The sequence below is a fragment of the Callionymus lyra genome, chromosome 8 (assembly GCF_982586985.1).
Source record: "Callionymus lyra chromosome 8, fCalLyr1.hap1.1, whole genome shotgun sequence".
Classification (NCBI taxonomy): Eukaryota; Metazoa; Chordata; class Actinopteri; order Syngnathiformes; family Callionymidae; genus Callionymus; species Callionymus lyra.
In genome coordinates, this window is record NC_141825.1 from 2,375,597 (window position 1) to 2,390,688 (window position 15,092).

Sequence of the window (15,092 nt, forward strand, 5' to 3'; positions counted from 1 at the left end):
TATCTGACTCTGATTGGCTTGTTTAGCCTTCCGGGGCTAATGGTGTTTTCTGAGAAAAGGAGCTGAGCAGACTGATCATCAAACAGTAACACACACACCACACACATTTGCATGCACACACATACATAGAGATAAGTCATTACAGTGATGGATCCAGTTTATCACATTGAGAGGCAAATTTCATTACCGTGCGTGTGTTTGTGTGTGTTTGTGCGAGTCTGATTACAACACTGTTTATTTCCCCTCCACTTTCTACCACGATGAAACTGACCTAGATGTCCATGTTAATGCTTTTCTCCAGTCTCTATTTTGATTTAGAATTTGTCAAAATATTTTTTTCTCCAAAATAATTCAAGTTGTATAGATACAATAACATTCTCTGCGTCATCAGTGACATCATCGGTGCTGAACGTGGGACTTTTGAATGTTCGCTCCATTACAAATAAATCCCTTTCTCTGAATGATCTCTTCACAAGAGAAAAGTTGGATTTATTGTGTCTGTCTGAGACTTTGCAGAGAGAGAAAGAGTTTATTCATCTGAACAAACTCTGTCCAGTAGGGAGCACTGTCCTGGTCGTGGGGGAGGTCTGGCTGTTGTTTTTAGACTGTCAAACTACCGCCCGCCTGTTCCTGCTGCGGTGTTCTTGAAAGACTTTAGTGATGTTTTATCTTCCATTAATCAAATGGAATCTGTTCTTATTCTTGGAGACTTTAATCTTCATATTGATGACATCACATCTTGCTCTGCTTAACATGTTTCTGAACCAACTCATCAAACACACTTTAGACTTAGTTTTTAATCTTGGCCTGGACATTTTGTATGTATCTGAACATGATGTCCATCTGAGTGATCATTATCTTGCCTTGTTTGACCTGGACTTCATCCCTGAACATAAGTTAGGTCTCAGAGGCGCGTCATCTCAGCCGATGACAGTCTCATCATCTCAGACAGTTTTTCTGCTATATTTGACCCTCTTTTCTCTTTTCTTTAATGTGGACAGTTTGATTCACTGTTTCACTACTCATTGTGTTGAAATACTGGATCAAGTGGCACCTCTCTAGAAGCGCTCTATAAATATAAATGTCTTACTTACTTACTTAATGTATTAAGATGTATGTAGACCTAATACTCATGTAATTAATGAGTATTAGGTCTACACCCGTTGGAGCTGGGATTTGAAGGAATGAGCTGATATGGGTTCAGCATAGTCCAGGCACCGCGCCAGGATTGCAGTTTAGATAAATAGTTTTAGATGGGCCGGAAAAATTGTGGGTGGGCCTTAAATTTAAAAAAAAAATCAAATCACTGTTTAACGTAATAAATGACTGACAAATATATTGTCATATTATGTGATAGATAATAAGACAGATTTTAAAAGCTTTCTCTTTAAATATTTTGTTGCATTGTGAAAAGTGTCGGTGCGGACGGACCTATCCACACAACTTAGACCTGAGGCCTATAGTAAAAGTGTAAGGAATATTTCCCTAAAACATATTTTAGTTCTGCTCGTATAACATGAGGCTGAATATTTTACAACTTTGTTTAATTGTTTTAAGTTAACAATAGTTAAAAGACCAAAACTGCCCGACAGTTCAATCCATCTGGCACAGAACTTCAACGTCATCTGTCATACAACATGCTCCAAAAGAACTGAAGATGAAGATCAATCGATTTTATACAACATTAATTTCTGATTTCGGCTTACAGGGAGAAGATACAATAAATTGTAGCCTTAAACAATAGGTTACTGTTTATTCACGGTCATCGGAAGATAACAGCCAAAAACGCATATTGGATCAAGCACAACATTAAAAAAGTTTTCTTTGCTGCATTTCAAAAACAAGAAGCATTTCAGAAGCCACTATGGCTCACAAAGCGCTTACTAGAGATAGAGATAGAGTAGATTCTGATCCACAGAACTAAGAGCCCTAGCTGGGGTGTAAGGCTGGATCAGATCACTGATGGAAGGAGGAGCTTGACCATGAATAGATCTGAAAGTAAGAACCAGAATTTTAAAGTTGATCCTGAAAGAAACTGGCAGCCAGTGAAGAGTTTTAAGGATCAGGGAAATGTGAGTTTTGTATCAACTGCAGGCGAGACAGCTTCTTCTTGTTTAGGCACGGAAATAAACTGTTACAATAGTCTAAACAAGAAGACACAAATGCATGGATTACAAGCTCCAGATCGTGTTGTGACAACATTTTCCCACGTTTAGAGATTTTTCTCAACACCCAGGTTTCTCAGGCTCAGTTTGACAGACTGACCTAAGTCACCCAAATTCTGACTCAACCCTGGAACCTTATCATCAGGAGCAATAAATAATTGAATGGTCAAGTTAAATGCTGCGTACATGAGAATCTGCTCTGCTAACAACGATGTAGCAGGAGAAAACAGTCTCCACCTCCTTACTGTAGCTGATGATCCCACGACCCGACCCCAGATTAAAAACAGAGAAAGACAAGTATGAGGTGGAAGTAAGCAGTGCGTAAAATGTCCTGATCAAAGCAGAAACACACAGGTTCTTTACAATTGTGCTAGCAGCAGGATAATCTATACTGTCATGGATAGGTAAGTTTAGTTTAGTTGTGATGTGTCGTTGCAATAGTAATCCATGAAAGGCTTTATCATTAGTCAGGGACTTGTTGAAAGTTTTGTCCGAGGACACCCTAAACAATCTGTCGCTGGGCACACAAACACAAAGTTTCTAATAAACCTCTGTCTGTTTTTGGACTGTGGGAGGAAACAGGGGTGCCCAGAGTAAACCCACGCGAACATACAAACTCCACACAGAAAGTCAGAAGTTGACTACTTCCCGATCACGCACACCCTTTTACCACTGTCCTAAACACTTAAATAATGATGCTTTAACACTATTAACATAATTGTAATAATGTTGCATTTACTGGTCGAAAATTATTAGGACTACACATCATGAAAATAAGCATAAATCTCTGCCATTGAATAGAAAATGATCACTAACAAACAGGTGACGATTATCTTGTCCACCTAGGTTAAAATATAGATAACATTATATTCTTTTGTGGAGTTGTGACAGGACAGTCAAAACTCATGGAAGTTACAGATGCCATCAATTATCCACAACTATCCGATCAGACGATAAATGTAGAGACAATCAAATCATCATAACCGCTAATGAAGCTATTGGAATTTCGACCAGATGTGATCTTCATCATCATCATGTGGTCCGTTAATCTTGCCTTTGTAGAACATTGAAGATATTCCAAATCTGAATGATTTGACATGAAACTAGGGGCAAAAAAATACAAAAGAAACACTTTTTCGACAGGAGGAATGATCTTACAGTCCAAAATATATCCTGGTGACGAGAGCATCGCAAGCATTATTGAGAAAACCTACCTCAGAAAATATTCCTGATAATTGTTTACATATTTTGTTATATTATCCCATTATTTTCCTATATTCTTAAGTTCTATTATTATTTTTCAATAAACATTCATCATGTAGAATGAATGTTTATTTATTGAGTTGATACACATCCATAATTCACAATCATGAACATATTCTGGATTTTAAAGCTGCCAATTGTCAACTAATTTAACTAAATGTGATTTATTTCATTTATTTACAAATCATGTTTTTAAATGCATTTGCATATTGTTCACATAAGACACAATATGAATTGAAATGTGCTGATTACGTTTTACCAACAAATTACTTCTGCTAAAGATTTGTTAATAAGACCCACTGTAAAAGAGCCTAATGATGGAAAAAACATCCAATCTGGCAACCAGAAAATTGTGGCGCTAAACCGCTTATGTTATGAGAACACAAAAAGGAAACAAGGATTTGTCCTAAATTCTTATAAAAAAGTTTTGAGGGGATTGATTGGGAAAACCGTTTTTTTGTGGCCACTGGCTTTCAAAAATAGAATCTGCCTGGACCATGAAAGCTGCATCACCAGCTGCTACTTTGGATTGAATAGACAACAACAAAGTGCTGAAGCAACAATGGTAAAATGCTGTCCTGATATACATCCTGTTAGATAGGGATTCAAAATTTGATATGATGATGAAAACTGAAAGATCATTTCAATATTAAAATAATTGTAATAAATAATAATAATAATAATTGCTAACTGTAGATATATATATTGTGGCAATCATTATAAAGGTAAGAGTTTGAAGTACAAATGGAAACAACAAACCAGTTAATTATAAGAAGTGTTTAATAAGCATACAATTTTGAATTTTTGAAATTTGAATTTACCCAATGAGTTAATTCGAAACATTTCGAAAAAACATTTAACTAGGTAATATTCCCAACACTGAACACTGGTTGTATTATGCCACAAGGTGCCGAAGAGAACGGCAGCCTCTCTAGTAGCTCCGCAGCAACAATCAGTAACTTTCTGGTTTTATTAATAATTTTAATTAGAATTTTTTTCGATGGATACTTTTGAACATGGAAAGAATCATATTTTTTATTCAAGAGAGGATCTGCTGTCACTGAAGTCAATGGCACGTGCTGGAGATCTTCATAATATCCCGATAGATCTTCTGTTCCGCTATCAGGGATGTAGCGCTGGCAAGAAAATAAAAGCTAAGCTAACAGTCAATCGGAGATTTCACAGACAATCGATCCCCACGATCACAATGGGGAACGCCAATTCCCTGACAAACAAGATCAACGAGCTGTCTGCCCTCAACAACCAGCGGATCTACCAAAAGTGCCTTGTTGATCTTCACAGTGACGTGGCTCACTCAGCTGACTCGAGACTTTAACGTGGACCTGCCGGGCTTCACCAATGTGAGAGTGAACAGAGACACACATGCTTAGGGGAAGTGCCCATGAGGTGGGCTCATCATGTATGTGAATAAACGCTGGTGTAGCCCAGGACACGTTACTGTGAAAAAAGTCTTATCTTGTGTTGTCAGGATTTAGAACTGTTGGCTCCCTGTGAGAAGATCCACACAATGAAAGCTAGACTTCAGAATCAGCATCCTGATGCTTTTATCATCATCTTTGGGGATTTTAATCATGCCAACCTGGACTCTACTCTGCCTACTTTCCACCAGTCGGTGGATTGTCCCACCAGGAATAACAGGACAATTTACCTTCTTTTTTCCAACTTGAAGGAGGCGTACAGAGCCAAACCTCTTCCTCCACTTGGAAGGTCTGATCATCACCTGGTCCATCTACAGTCACAGTACATTCCTCTGGTGCAGAGACAGACTGTGACCACTAGGACAATCAGGAAGTGGACACCAGCTTTGGAGGACGCCATCAGAGACCTCATAATAAAACGTGTGTAACAAAGGAGGTCAAGGACGTCCTTAACAGGAAGAAGGTGGCTTTCAGGAGAAGGGACAGGGATGCCATGAGGTCAGCACATGAAGAGGAGTTGAAAACTCCCTGAAAAAAAAAAAAGCGACATCTCATCGGCAGGATCGGCCGACCTGATTGTCTTCACCCTTTCCGGTCATGATTTTTTTACCTCTTTTTTTTGGAACTATTTAAACCTGAGTTGAATTAGATGCATGATAAACACATGAAAAACAATTTATTATCCAAAAATGTATTTTAATACAAAATGACAAAATTAACTAATCAAAATAAATAACTCTCAAACATAACCTTTCCTGCTTAACTTAAAACTGTATAAATAAATATAAAACAATAAATAGTAAGCAGAACAATAATCCTGTAACGTGAAGAGCTCAATGCCATTTTATGTGGAGACAGCCTATTTTATTCCATTTATATTTCCTCTGAGATCTTGCTGCTGTGAGGAGAGATTTGTCTTTGTCTATTACAGAGTAAAACTCTGAGCAAGACAAGTCATAGTTAAGGCTCACAATGAGCTCAACTTTAATCAGTTCATCCGAACATTTATTCCCAACATCTGTCCACTCTTCATGAACAAGAGAATCCTCTCCACAAACCCAGTGGAAGAGGGGATGCTTTATGATTTGTATAGGATGAGTATTACTGCTGCCAGTCGCATTGCTGCTCGAAGGTGTGTCTCTGTCGTCCATGCTGCTTTGTTGTGCCGCTATCGACTTTGGCAAGAACCAGTTCCTGGACTGATGAGCTGTATTGTCATACTTGTGTATGAATGCGCTGTCAGCTCATTGGTCACAGAGCAGAAGAGGTCCAAGGAGCATTACCGGTACTTTTCATTGTTGTTCATAATTCCATCGATATTTTACAGACTATTTGACTCACGGTAATACGGGACAAAGTGCATCCCTTTTAAACTCAATATACACGGGATGATTCCCTTTTTCAAGGGACGGTTGGCAACCCTATCAGCACAGCAGGAGGTGAAGCAATGCTTGAGGGAGGCAAAGGACACCTACAGGAGGAGGTTGGAGGAGAAGCTGAACAAGGAACAAATAAGAGAGGTCCTTGTTGACCTAGTTTATAGTTATTTTTATAATATGCTACAAGGATTTATTTATTATTATATTCCATTTGTCTGTCAGATTTTATAGTCATATTAGAATCAGAAAACATGTATTGTAGAATAAAGAGTAGAAGACAATGAATGAAATAAATATAAATAACATGAGATAGTAATGTGAAATACAATTGAATATGTCATTCATAAATTAAAGTGGGCATATATGGGCACAAGAATGAACGTGAAGTTCTCCAGGCAAAATCGCTATGTTAGGTTCCTGTCATCCAAAATGAAGTTATAACTGACTATAATTCAATGATTGCATTCAGAAACAACATTGACTAGTAACGTAGTAGTTATGCTGTTTGAGGTAGTCAGGAATATATAAAAATGGCAATTGTTCAACATTATTGTGAATAAGGATCACCAAATTTTACACCTTTTATTTGTTCACTTGTGTTTTAACTGCATTTACAGGGCTTAATGCATTCCTGAACTGAAACTAAGCTAAGTGTGGCTCTATCTGCTGCCTCCCTATTCTTCGTAACCTTTTCCACAGTCTCTTTTTGATGGTTTTGAAAGAGACTCAAACAATGACACAGCACTGAACAACTAGTATCTTAACTCAAATAAGGTAAAAACAAAAACAAAATCCAAAAACAGAACACAGGAGACAGGGGCACTGCTGGAATGGGACTTCAAACGGCAAACTAAAAAAAAGAGAAAACTTACTCTGACAGAAAACACTGACAAGTTCAGAATCAGTCTGAGTATATCCATCAATCTTATGTACCAGGACTGATCAGAATAGAGTGAAATCTTCAGGAGACGCAATCAACTGGATATCTTCCTGCTTTGGAGCGCCTTAAGAAGAGACATCTCAAGAACGATATGAAGGAGCTCTCAGAAATATGAGTGAGCCTCTGAGAAGACTTGAAAGAACAGATGGAAACATTTAGCACTGAAATAAAGGGAAAAGTGAAAGAAATAGGTAATCAAATTGATGACACCACAGGACGACTCAGAGAGCTGGAAGAGGATGAAGTACTGGATGAGTAACTTCTTTGGTTTCTATTTGACTTCATACCATTTTTCTCTTCATCACCTTTGTACTTTGCAAATATATTATAAACGTGAAGTTGGTCACTATTTATTTTTTATGGTTATGACATTGAAATTCCGACAGTCTATCTGTCCCCATGGAGTTAGTTAGGAACGGTTTGGTAATCCCACCTACCTTATATTAATGAGGTGCCCCACCACGTGGCCACACCCCTCCATCCCTCTTTTTTCTTGCATTTTTCGAGATCTATGGCATGTTTGTTTGATTCATCAGAATCTAAAATGACAGATGAATGTTTCAGTTAATATATAAACACTTAATGTTGATGGTATGAGTAGTCCTATTAAAAGAAGTAAATTATTTTAAAACTTAAAACGTTGCTTTTTGGCAGGAGACTGATCTGTATCATTCAAAGCATGAGAAATAAAATAAATTTTAGGATTTAGCAATTAATTATATTCTTAATATAGTGCAGGGAAAAAACTAGGTGTTGAAATATTGATTTCAAAGTCTGTTTCATTTGAACTAACTTCAGTAATTAAAGATAAGGAAGGTAGATATGTTGTAGTTAAGGGTAAACTGGACGACAAAGAGGTAACAATCTGTAATGTCTATGCTCCACTCATAAGTAAAATGGTCTTTTATAAAAAAGATTCTTGACATAATGGCTTTTCAGATGTATGGTGCCCTGATATGTGCTGGTGACTTCAATCTGCTCATGATTTTGAAAATAGATACAACAAATACAACCATAAAAGGTAATCTTATAGAAAAACAATTCAAAAGCTTAATGAAAGAGCAAGTATTTCTTGACGTCTGGCGACCTACAGTATATATAATATATTTTCGAGAATTAATTACTCCTTCATGTTTAGCAAAGATTACCACAATGAAAATCAGTGCAAAATCTGCAACTATTAAAAGAAAAAAAAATCAAAGAAGCTATTAGAACTTTGGGAAGAATTAACAAACACACAGTCTAAACAAGGACACATAGACAGATAAACAAAGGAGATTCATTAAACAGGAGATTGATAATATACTTGGTGAGAAAATTGAAAAAAAAGTCAAGATTCATGAAACAAATACATAAGGCTGGACCTAAGGCCTTCAAAACACTTTCTTATAAACAGGCTTAAACTTCTGTCCACACAATTCGACATCCATGTACAAAGAAGTTAAACTATAGTGATTAACTATAGAAAAAGTGTTTGTTACATATTATACGTCATTATGAACATATTCAATTATTTGTAGATGCTTTGGACCTTCCCTCCATTGGCAAAGTACACAATGAAACTTACATTTATAAGGTCAAGTATGGAAATCGATAAATTAATTTCAAATCTCAAAGTAAGTAAGTCAGCGGATTGTTATGGATTCTAGAAATGCCTTAAGGGACTTATTGATCTTTGCATTTCAACTCTTTTAATCACATGTCTAAAAAAGGTTTAATTCCCCCTCCTGGAGAGAGGCCTTCATATCAGTAATACCAAAGAATGGATAATACAAAAAGGAATGTAAAAACTACAGAGCCATTAGTGTTCTTAACGTAGACGATAAAATATACACTTCAATCTGGACCAAATAATTAAAAGCAGCGATCCCTTCCTTGATGGGAGAAGAACAGACAGGCTTTGTAAAAATAGACAGACACATGACAGCATACTGAGGGCCCTACACACAAAAAATAATTATTTTTTTAAAGGGGGAGAGTCTGCCATTAATCATCACAAGGTAGAAAATAAAAAAGGAACAGAACAGGAAGCAATCAACAAAATAAGACACAAAAGCAACTCAGATGCTAGGATCATCATTCGTACAAAATCTACTGATCACACCACTCTGGTTGTCATCCAACTCCACTGGCTCCCCAGCACAGAATCCGGTTCAAACTCTCACATATAAGGAACTCCATAATCTGGTCCCCCCATACCTGAGTTACATGCTCCTCCCATACACACTGTCTCTGTCTCTCTGCTCCTCATCTACTGCTCTCCTAATAGTTCCCATGGTCAAAATGGCCTCAATGGGGGCCAGAGCATTCAGCCACTCAGCCCCCAAACTCTGGAACACTTTACCCATTAAACCTGCGACAGTTGGACTCTTTAGGCATTTTCCAAATCACAAGCTCGCCTCCTTCACGGTTTACATCTTGGAAATCTTGTTAAGTGGTGTTTTGAAATGAATCCCATAACTCTTTAATGCCCGTTTGATCTCAGCATAAGATGTTTGCTGCTGCATTATCTTATATAGCGTATATTTGTTCTCGAGTTCTTGCCATGAACATCATTTTTATACAGAGACAAGAAGAAAAAAAAAATCTTGTTGTAAAAGTTCAGAATGTTTTTGGATAACTTTTCTAAACCTGTTTTTGTGTTTCTCTTTAGTCGTTTTTGTATCTGCTCTTCAGGTACAAGTTCAGATTTCTTTCTGATGTTATCATAAGACAAAACGATGTCCGCTTCAATTTCCAAATGTTAGCTTCCAATTTTTGTTTAAATTGTTGGATATAACACTCATGCGCTTCTTCTTCTAGATATCTAAAATAGTCCTCTCTCATTAAGGAATATTTTGGTTTTAATATTTGGAACTCCATGATTATGCCATTCTTTATCACTGTATTAAATGAAGTGATGCCCAACTTGATCCATTGTCTAAATCTAAAATCAAGGCGGTTTGGGGTGAATTGTTTGTCATATGCTACTCACTTCATCAGGGAGAACCATAACTATTGCGTGAATTTGATCATTGTATCCATCTCGTTGGCTAGTTCTTTTGTTCTCCTAATATACTTTGGATTTCTCTTCTTTTCACATATCCATCTACATTTTAAGTTTCTATCGTACCAACATACCAAGGGTCTAAGTTGTGCAGCATAATAATCATTTTTGAAGTTTGGAAGAGCCATGCCTCCTTTGTCTTTGGAAAGCTGTAGTATTTCATATTTAATCCTTGGTTTTCTACTGTTCCATATAAGTTGTAGATGAATGCATCTCATATTCTAAATTGTCTATCTAAGATTTGGATTGGTAAAGCTTGGAAGAGAAAGAGGAGCCTAGGTAGTATAATCATTTTGATTGTCTCTATTCTAGCACTGAAATCTAATAATTTGACTTTCCAACCTTGCATTTCTCTCCTTATTTCTTGGTCTATGTGTATATAATTGGCATCATATAATTTGTGCAGACCTTTAGTTATAGTGACACCAAGGTATTTCTTTTTTTTTTTTTAGTTTTCCATTTGAACTTAAATGTTTGTCAAATATTTGCAGAGTGTGTAAAGTTAAATGCCAAGATTTGTGTTTTTGTTAGGTTCAGTTTGTACCTTGAGTAAGTAAGTATGTAATATTTGTATAGCGCTTTTCTAGACCAGGGTCACAAAGCGCTTAAACAATCAATACAATTCCCAATAAAAAAGATGATTAAAAGTTCAAGACAACACTGAGAACATCACAGGGGTCACAGAGAATCAAGAAAAAGCCTGCACGAATCAAAGTGTCTTCAGATGTTTCTTGAAAGAGTCAGTAGACTCCATCAAGCGCAGAGGTCGAGGAAGATCGTTCCAAAGCTTAGGAGCAACAGCCTGGAAGGATTTCTCTCCTCTGGTCCTAAACCGTGTGCGAGGAACCATCAGCAGACCCGAGCTGGGGTGTAAGGCTGGATCAGATCAGAGATGTAAGGAGGAGCCTGACCTTGAATAGCTCTGAAAGTAAGAACCAGAAATTTAAAATTGATCCTGAAAGAAACTGGCAGCCAGTGTAGCGACTTAAAGATCGGAGAAATGTGAGTTCTTCTACTAGAGTGGGTCAGAATTATCGTGCAGAGTTCTGTATCAACTGCAGGCGAGACAGCTCCTTCTTGTTAAGACATCAAAACAAACTGTTACAATAGTCGAAACGAGAAGACACAAATGCATGGATAACAAGCTCCAGATCATCAGTGTGAGTGAGTGAGAACCAAATGTCTTTAAGGTGTGTGAATAAGAAAGTTGGAAAAAGTTTTTAACAATATTTTCAGAAGTTGACAAAAAATGGTGGAGCGTCTGTTTTAAACACTTTTGTTTTAAAACATTGGAAAGTTCTTTTTCAAAAAGTTATATTTGGTTGTTCCCTAAGTACTCTGTAAGAACAGATAATTTAGAAACACTTTGGTAAAAAAATGAACTAAATCGGGAGTAAACATATCAATCAAACTGCCCACTCCGAAGCGTGCTATAAATGTGTAAATGATAATTTTGACAGAAAGTTTTAAAATAGAAAAAATAGAGAGGTTTAGTTTTCCAGTTGAACTTGAATTTGTGTCTAATATTTGTAGAGGGGTGAATAGTTAGATGCCAAGATTTGTGTTTTTCAACTTCTACCCTGAGTGAGGGTGGGGTGTCTGTTTTAATTACTTTTTAAAACATTGGAAAGTTCTATTTCCAAAAGTCCACAACCTCTGTTTTGGTTGTTCATCCTTTAAAAATAAACAGACATAGTTGTTTCAGCCATTAAAAAGAAACAGACAGAGGTGTACTCTGTAAGAACAAATCACTTTGGTAAGAAATCTAATTCATAGTCATTTTTAAAAGATGCTCTAAACACAAAATGTTGACGGAACAAGACGCTTGACCTATAATGTATATTAACTTGTGATGTCTATTTATTTTCACTTCCAGTAGAGACCTGGACGAAACTAACAAACTACAACTCTCGAAAGTTAGAAGTTCCGAAGAAGGAGTTAGTGCTAGGGGGCTGGACCATTGTAGACAAAATCGTAAATCAAATTTTGACAGTTAGTGGTACCAGGGGGAGGGGTTCCAGGGGGCATGGGGGGAGGAGGGGTCATCAAGGTCTTCAAAGTCATAAATCGAATTTTGACATAAGCATGTCTAGTACCTCTCTCTTTCATGCACAAAAAGGCAGATTTGTTGCTCGCTGCACACAAAGGTAAATCTGTTGAAAACCATTTCAAATGTCTTGTTCTTACTATGTGTGTGCTTGAGACTCATGTGGTGGTCCAGATGTGCGGACCTCCTGTGTCTAGCAGACTTTTAGCTGTTGACGTGAGTGCCTGGAAGAGGGAGACATCAGGCAGCAACCTGTGGTAGCAGCAGAACAGAAAGCTTTAATTGGTCGGTTCCACGCATCCGACACTCAAGACCAGGAGGTGAATGATTATGTGTTGCGGTAGTGTCGGAGGAAATCTGGTCACTTAAATGGTCATGGAGTTTGGTTTGAGCGTTCTCAATTAGTGAATCGGAGGGATGCTTTAAGACAGAGATGTTTCTTTTTTTTCTTCTTTTATTTTGAAATACGAGGATTATGTGTCCGTGAGTTAGACGCCTGTTTTAAACGAAAATAAATGAATGTGCTGAGAAATATTACATCAGGAATATTATTATCAGTTACATATCACAACTATTTTAACTCCCAAATTATGTTTCTAAGATCGATAGTTATTAAGACTTTAGACTGAACACTGAAGTACTCTCTATTCTACTTGTAATGAAAAATGTTTTTGACAGAGGGTTGAGTGAACACAAACACTCGGAAATTATAGAACAAGTTGATTTTCGAACCCTATTTAGCTGCACCCGTATTGGTGCACACACGTATTGGCTTTGTGACCCTATCAAAGTTAGTATGTAATTTGCATTAAAGATGTGAAGAAATACAGACAGTAACATCATTTTCTTAATTTATAGTGTCCATTTCTGACTTTTTTCTTTTATAATTACTTGTGTCTTAATACTTTTAGCATGTGTTCTTAATATTCTACTCTCTTTCTTCTCTTTCAGGGACATATCAGGGTCAGTGGGTCAGCGGGATGAGGCATGGCTATGGCGTAAGGCAGAGCGTTCCCTACGGCATGGCAGCGGTCATACGCTCTCCACTCCAGACCTCCATCAACTCGCTCCGCTCTAGTTTGGAGCAAAGCAACGGCACTGCTCTGCTGGATCGGACTGGTGCTGTGGTCTCTCCACCAGGGCCAGGGACCCTATCTACAAGTGTTTCAATTTGCAGCACCGGCAGTAGCGGCAGCAGTCCAGCTGTTTCCCGCGGTGGCTTTGTTCTGACGGCCAACAGCGAGGCAGAGCTGCTAAAGGGGAAGAGAAAAAGCGGCCTGTTCCGTAGATCCATCCTATCCGGACTAAAGCTAAAGAAGTCTGATTCCAGGAGCTCCCTGGCCTCCCAGAGGTCCAAACAGAGCTCGTTCAGGAGTGAGGCCGGGATGAGTACAGTGTCTTCTGCTGCGTCTGACATCAACTCTACGATCAGGTAATGTCTCCACCAGAACTTGGTCTTGAGCTGCTTCATATAAGATCAAAAGTAGATCCGTCTCCATCCAAACTAGAAGCTAACTTGTAGAATATCAATAAAAAAAAGAAAAAAAAAGTTTATTACACTTATGAATTTTCTTTACAAATAGATGCAAAATGAACCAACTATTATACATTCAAACAGTGTTAAGGAGCTTCCAAGTTTAATAACGAACCAAAACATTTGTCTGATTAATGTGTAAATAAAAAGAAAACCCAACTAAAACCTAACTATTATAAATTCAAACAGTGTTGATGAGCAGAAAAAAGCAAGTAAGTAGTAGGAAACATTATGTGTGGTAAATGTGTAAATAAATAACAAAAACCTTCAAGTATTATACGTATCAACAGTGTTGAGCAGGCCTTAATTACAATGACAAACTGAAACATTTGTCTTATAAATGTGTAATTAAATAACATAAACTTCAACTATAATAGATGCAACACTAATAGACTAAAGAACTCATTCATTCCTCGGGCTATTAGTTTGTATAATTTTAGTTTGGGGGCAGAAGCGGAATGAAAGATGATGTATTCCATGTTAATCTTTGTATCCTTTCCTTTGTGTTTTTTCTTTGATCTATGATCTTTATACTTAGATTTTGTCATCTTATGCGGTGTTCTTTTTATTGCAATTGGCTCTTGTTTTTATGAATCTATCGTCTGTGTTGCTGTGAGCTGGAAAACCAATTTCCGAAAGGAGAGGAAATAATAAAGTACATCTTACTTACTTACTTACTGTCTCGCCTGCAGTTGATTCAGAACTCTGCAGCGAGAATTCTGACCTGCTCCACTAGAAGAACTCACATTTCTCCGATCCTTAAAACTCTTCACTGGCTTCCAGTTTCTTCAACTTTAAAATTCTGGTTCTTACTTTCAGAGCTATTCATGGTCAGGCTCCTCCTTACATCACTGATCTGATCCAGCCTTGATGGTTCGCATACGGTTCAGGACCAGAGGAGAGAAATCATTCCAGGCTGTTGCTCCTAAGCTTTGAATGATCTTCCTCTCTCTCTTTGCGCTTGATGGAGTCTACTGACTCCTTTAAGAAACATCTCAAGACGTTTTTATTTGTTCAGGCTTTTCCTTGATTTTCTGGAACTCCTGTTGTGTTATCAGTTTTATCTTGACCTTTAAAGTATATACTTTATTGAATATTGTTTTGATTGTTTAAGTGCTTTGTGACCCTGGTCTGGAAAAGCGCTATACAAATAAAAATGACTTACTAACTTACTTACTTACTATCTATCTTAATTTATGTGTTGTCTTTGTCGCGTAAAAATGACCTCCTTGGCTGAGGTATGCACTGTCTTTTGGTTTTCTAGTCATTTATTTGACAT

General features: G+C 37.4%; 1 protein-coding gene across 1 annotated transcript in view; it reads left to right on the forward strand.

Annotated features, from left to right (window-relative positions):
* The window catches only part of jph3b (junctophilin 3b), a 49,304-nt gene that overhangs the window by 4,490 nt on the left and 29,722 nt on the right, over nt 1-15,092 (forward strand). The window contains exon 2 of the mRNA XM_087796713.1: nt 13,231-13,711. Within this exon, the coding sequence (XP_087652839.1) occupies nt 13,231-13,711 (481 nt within the window). The remainder of the gene's footprint in view (nt 1-13,230; nt 13,712-15,092) is intronic.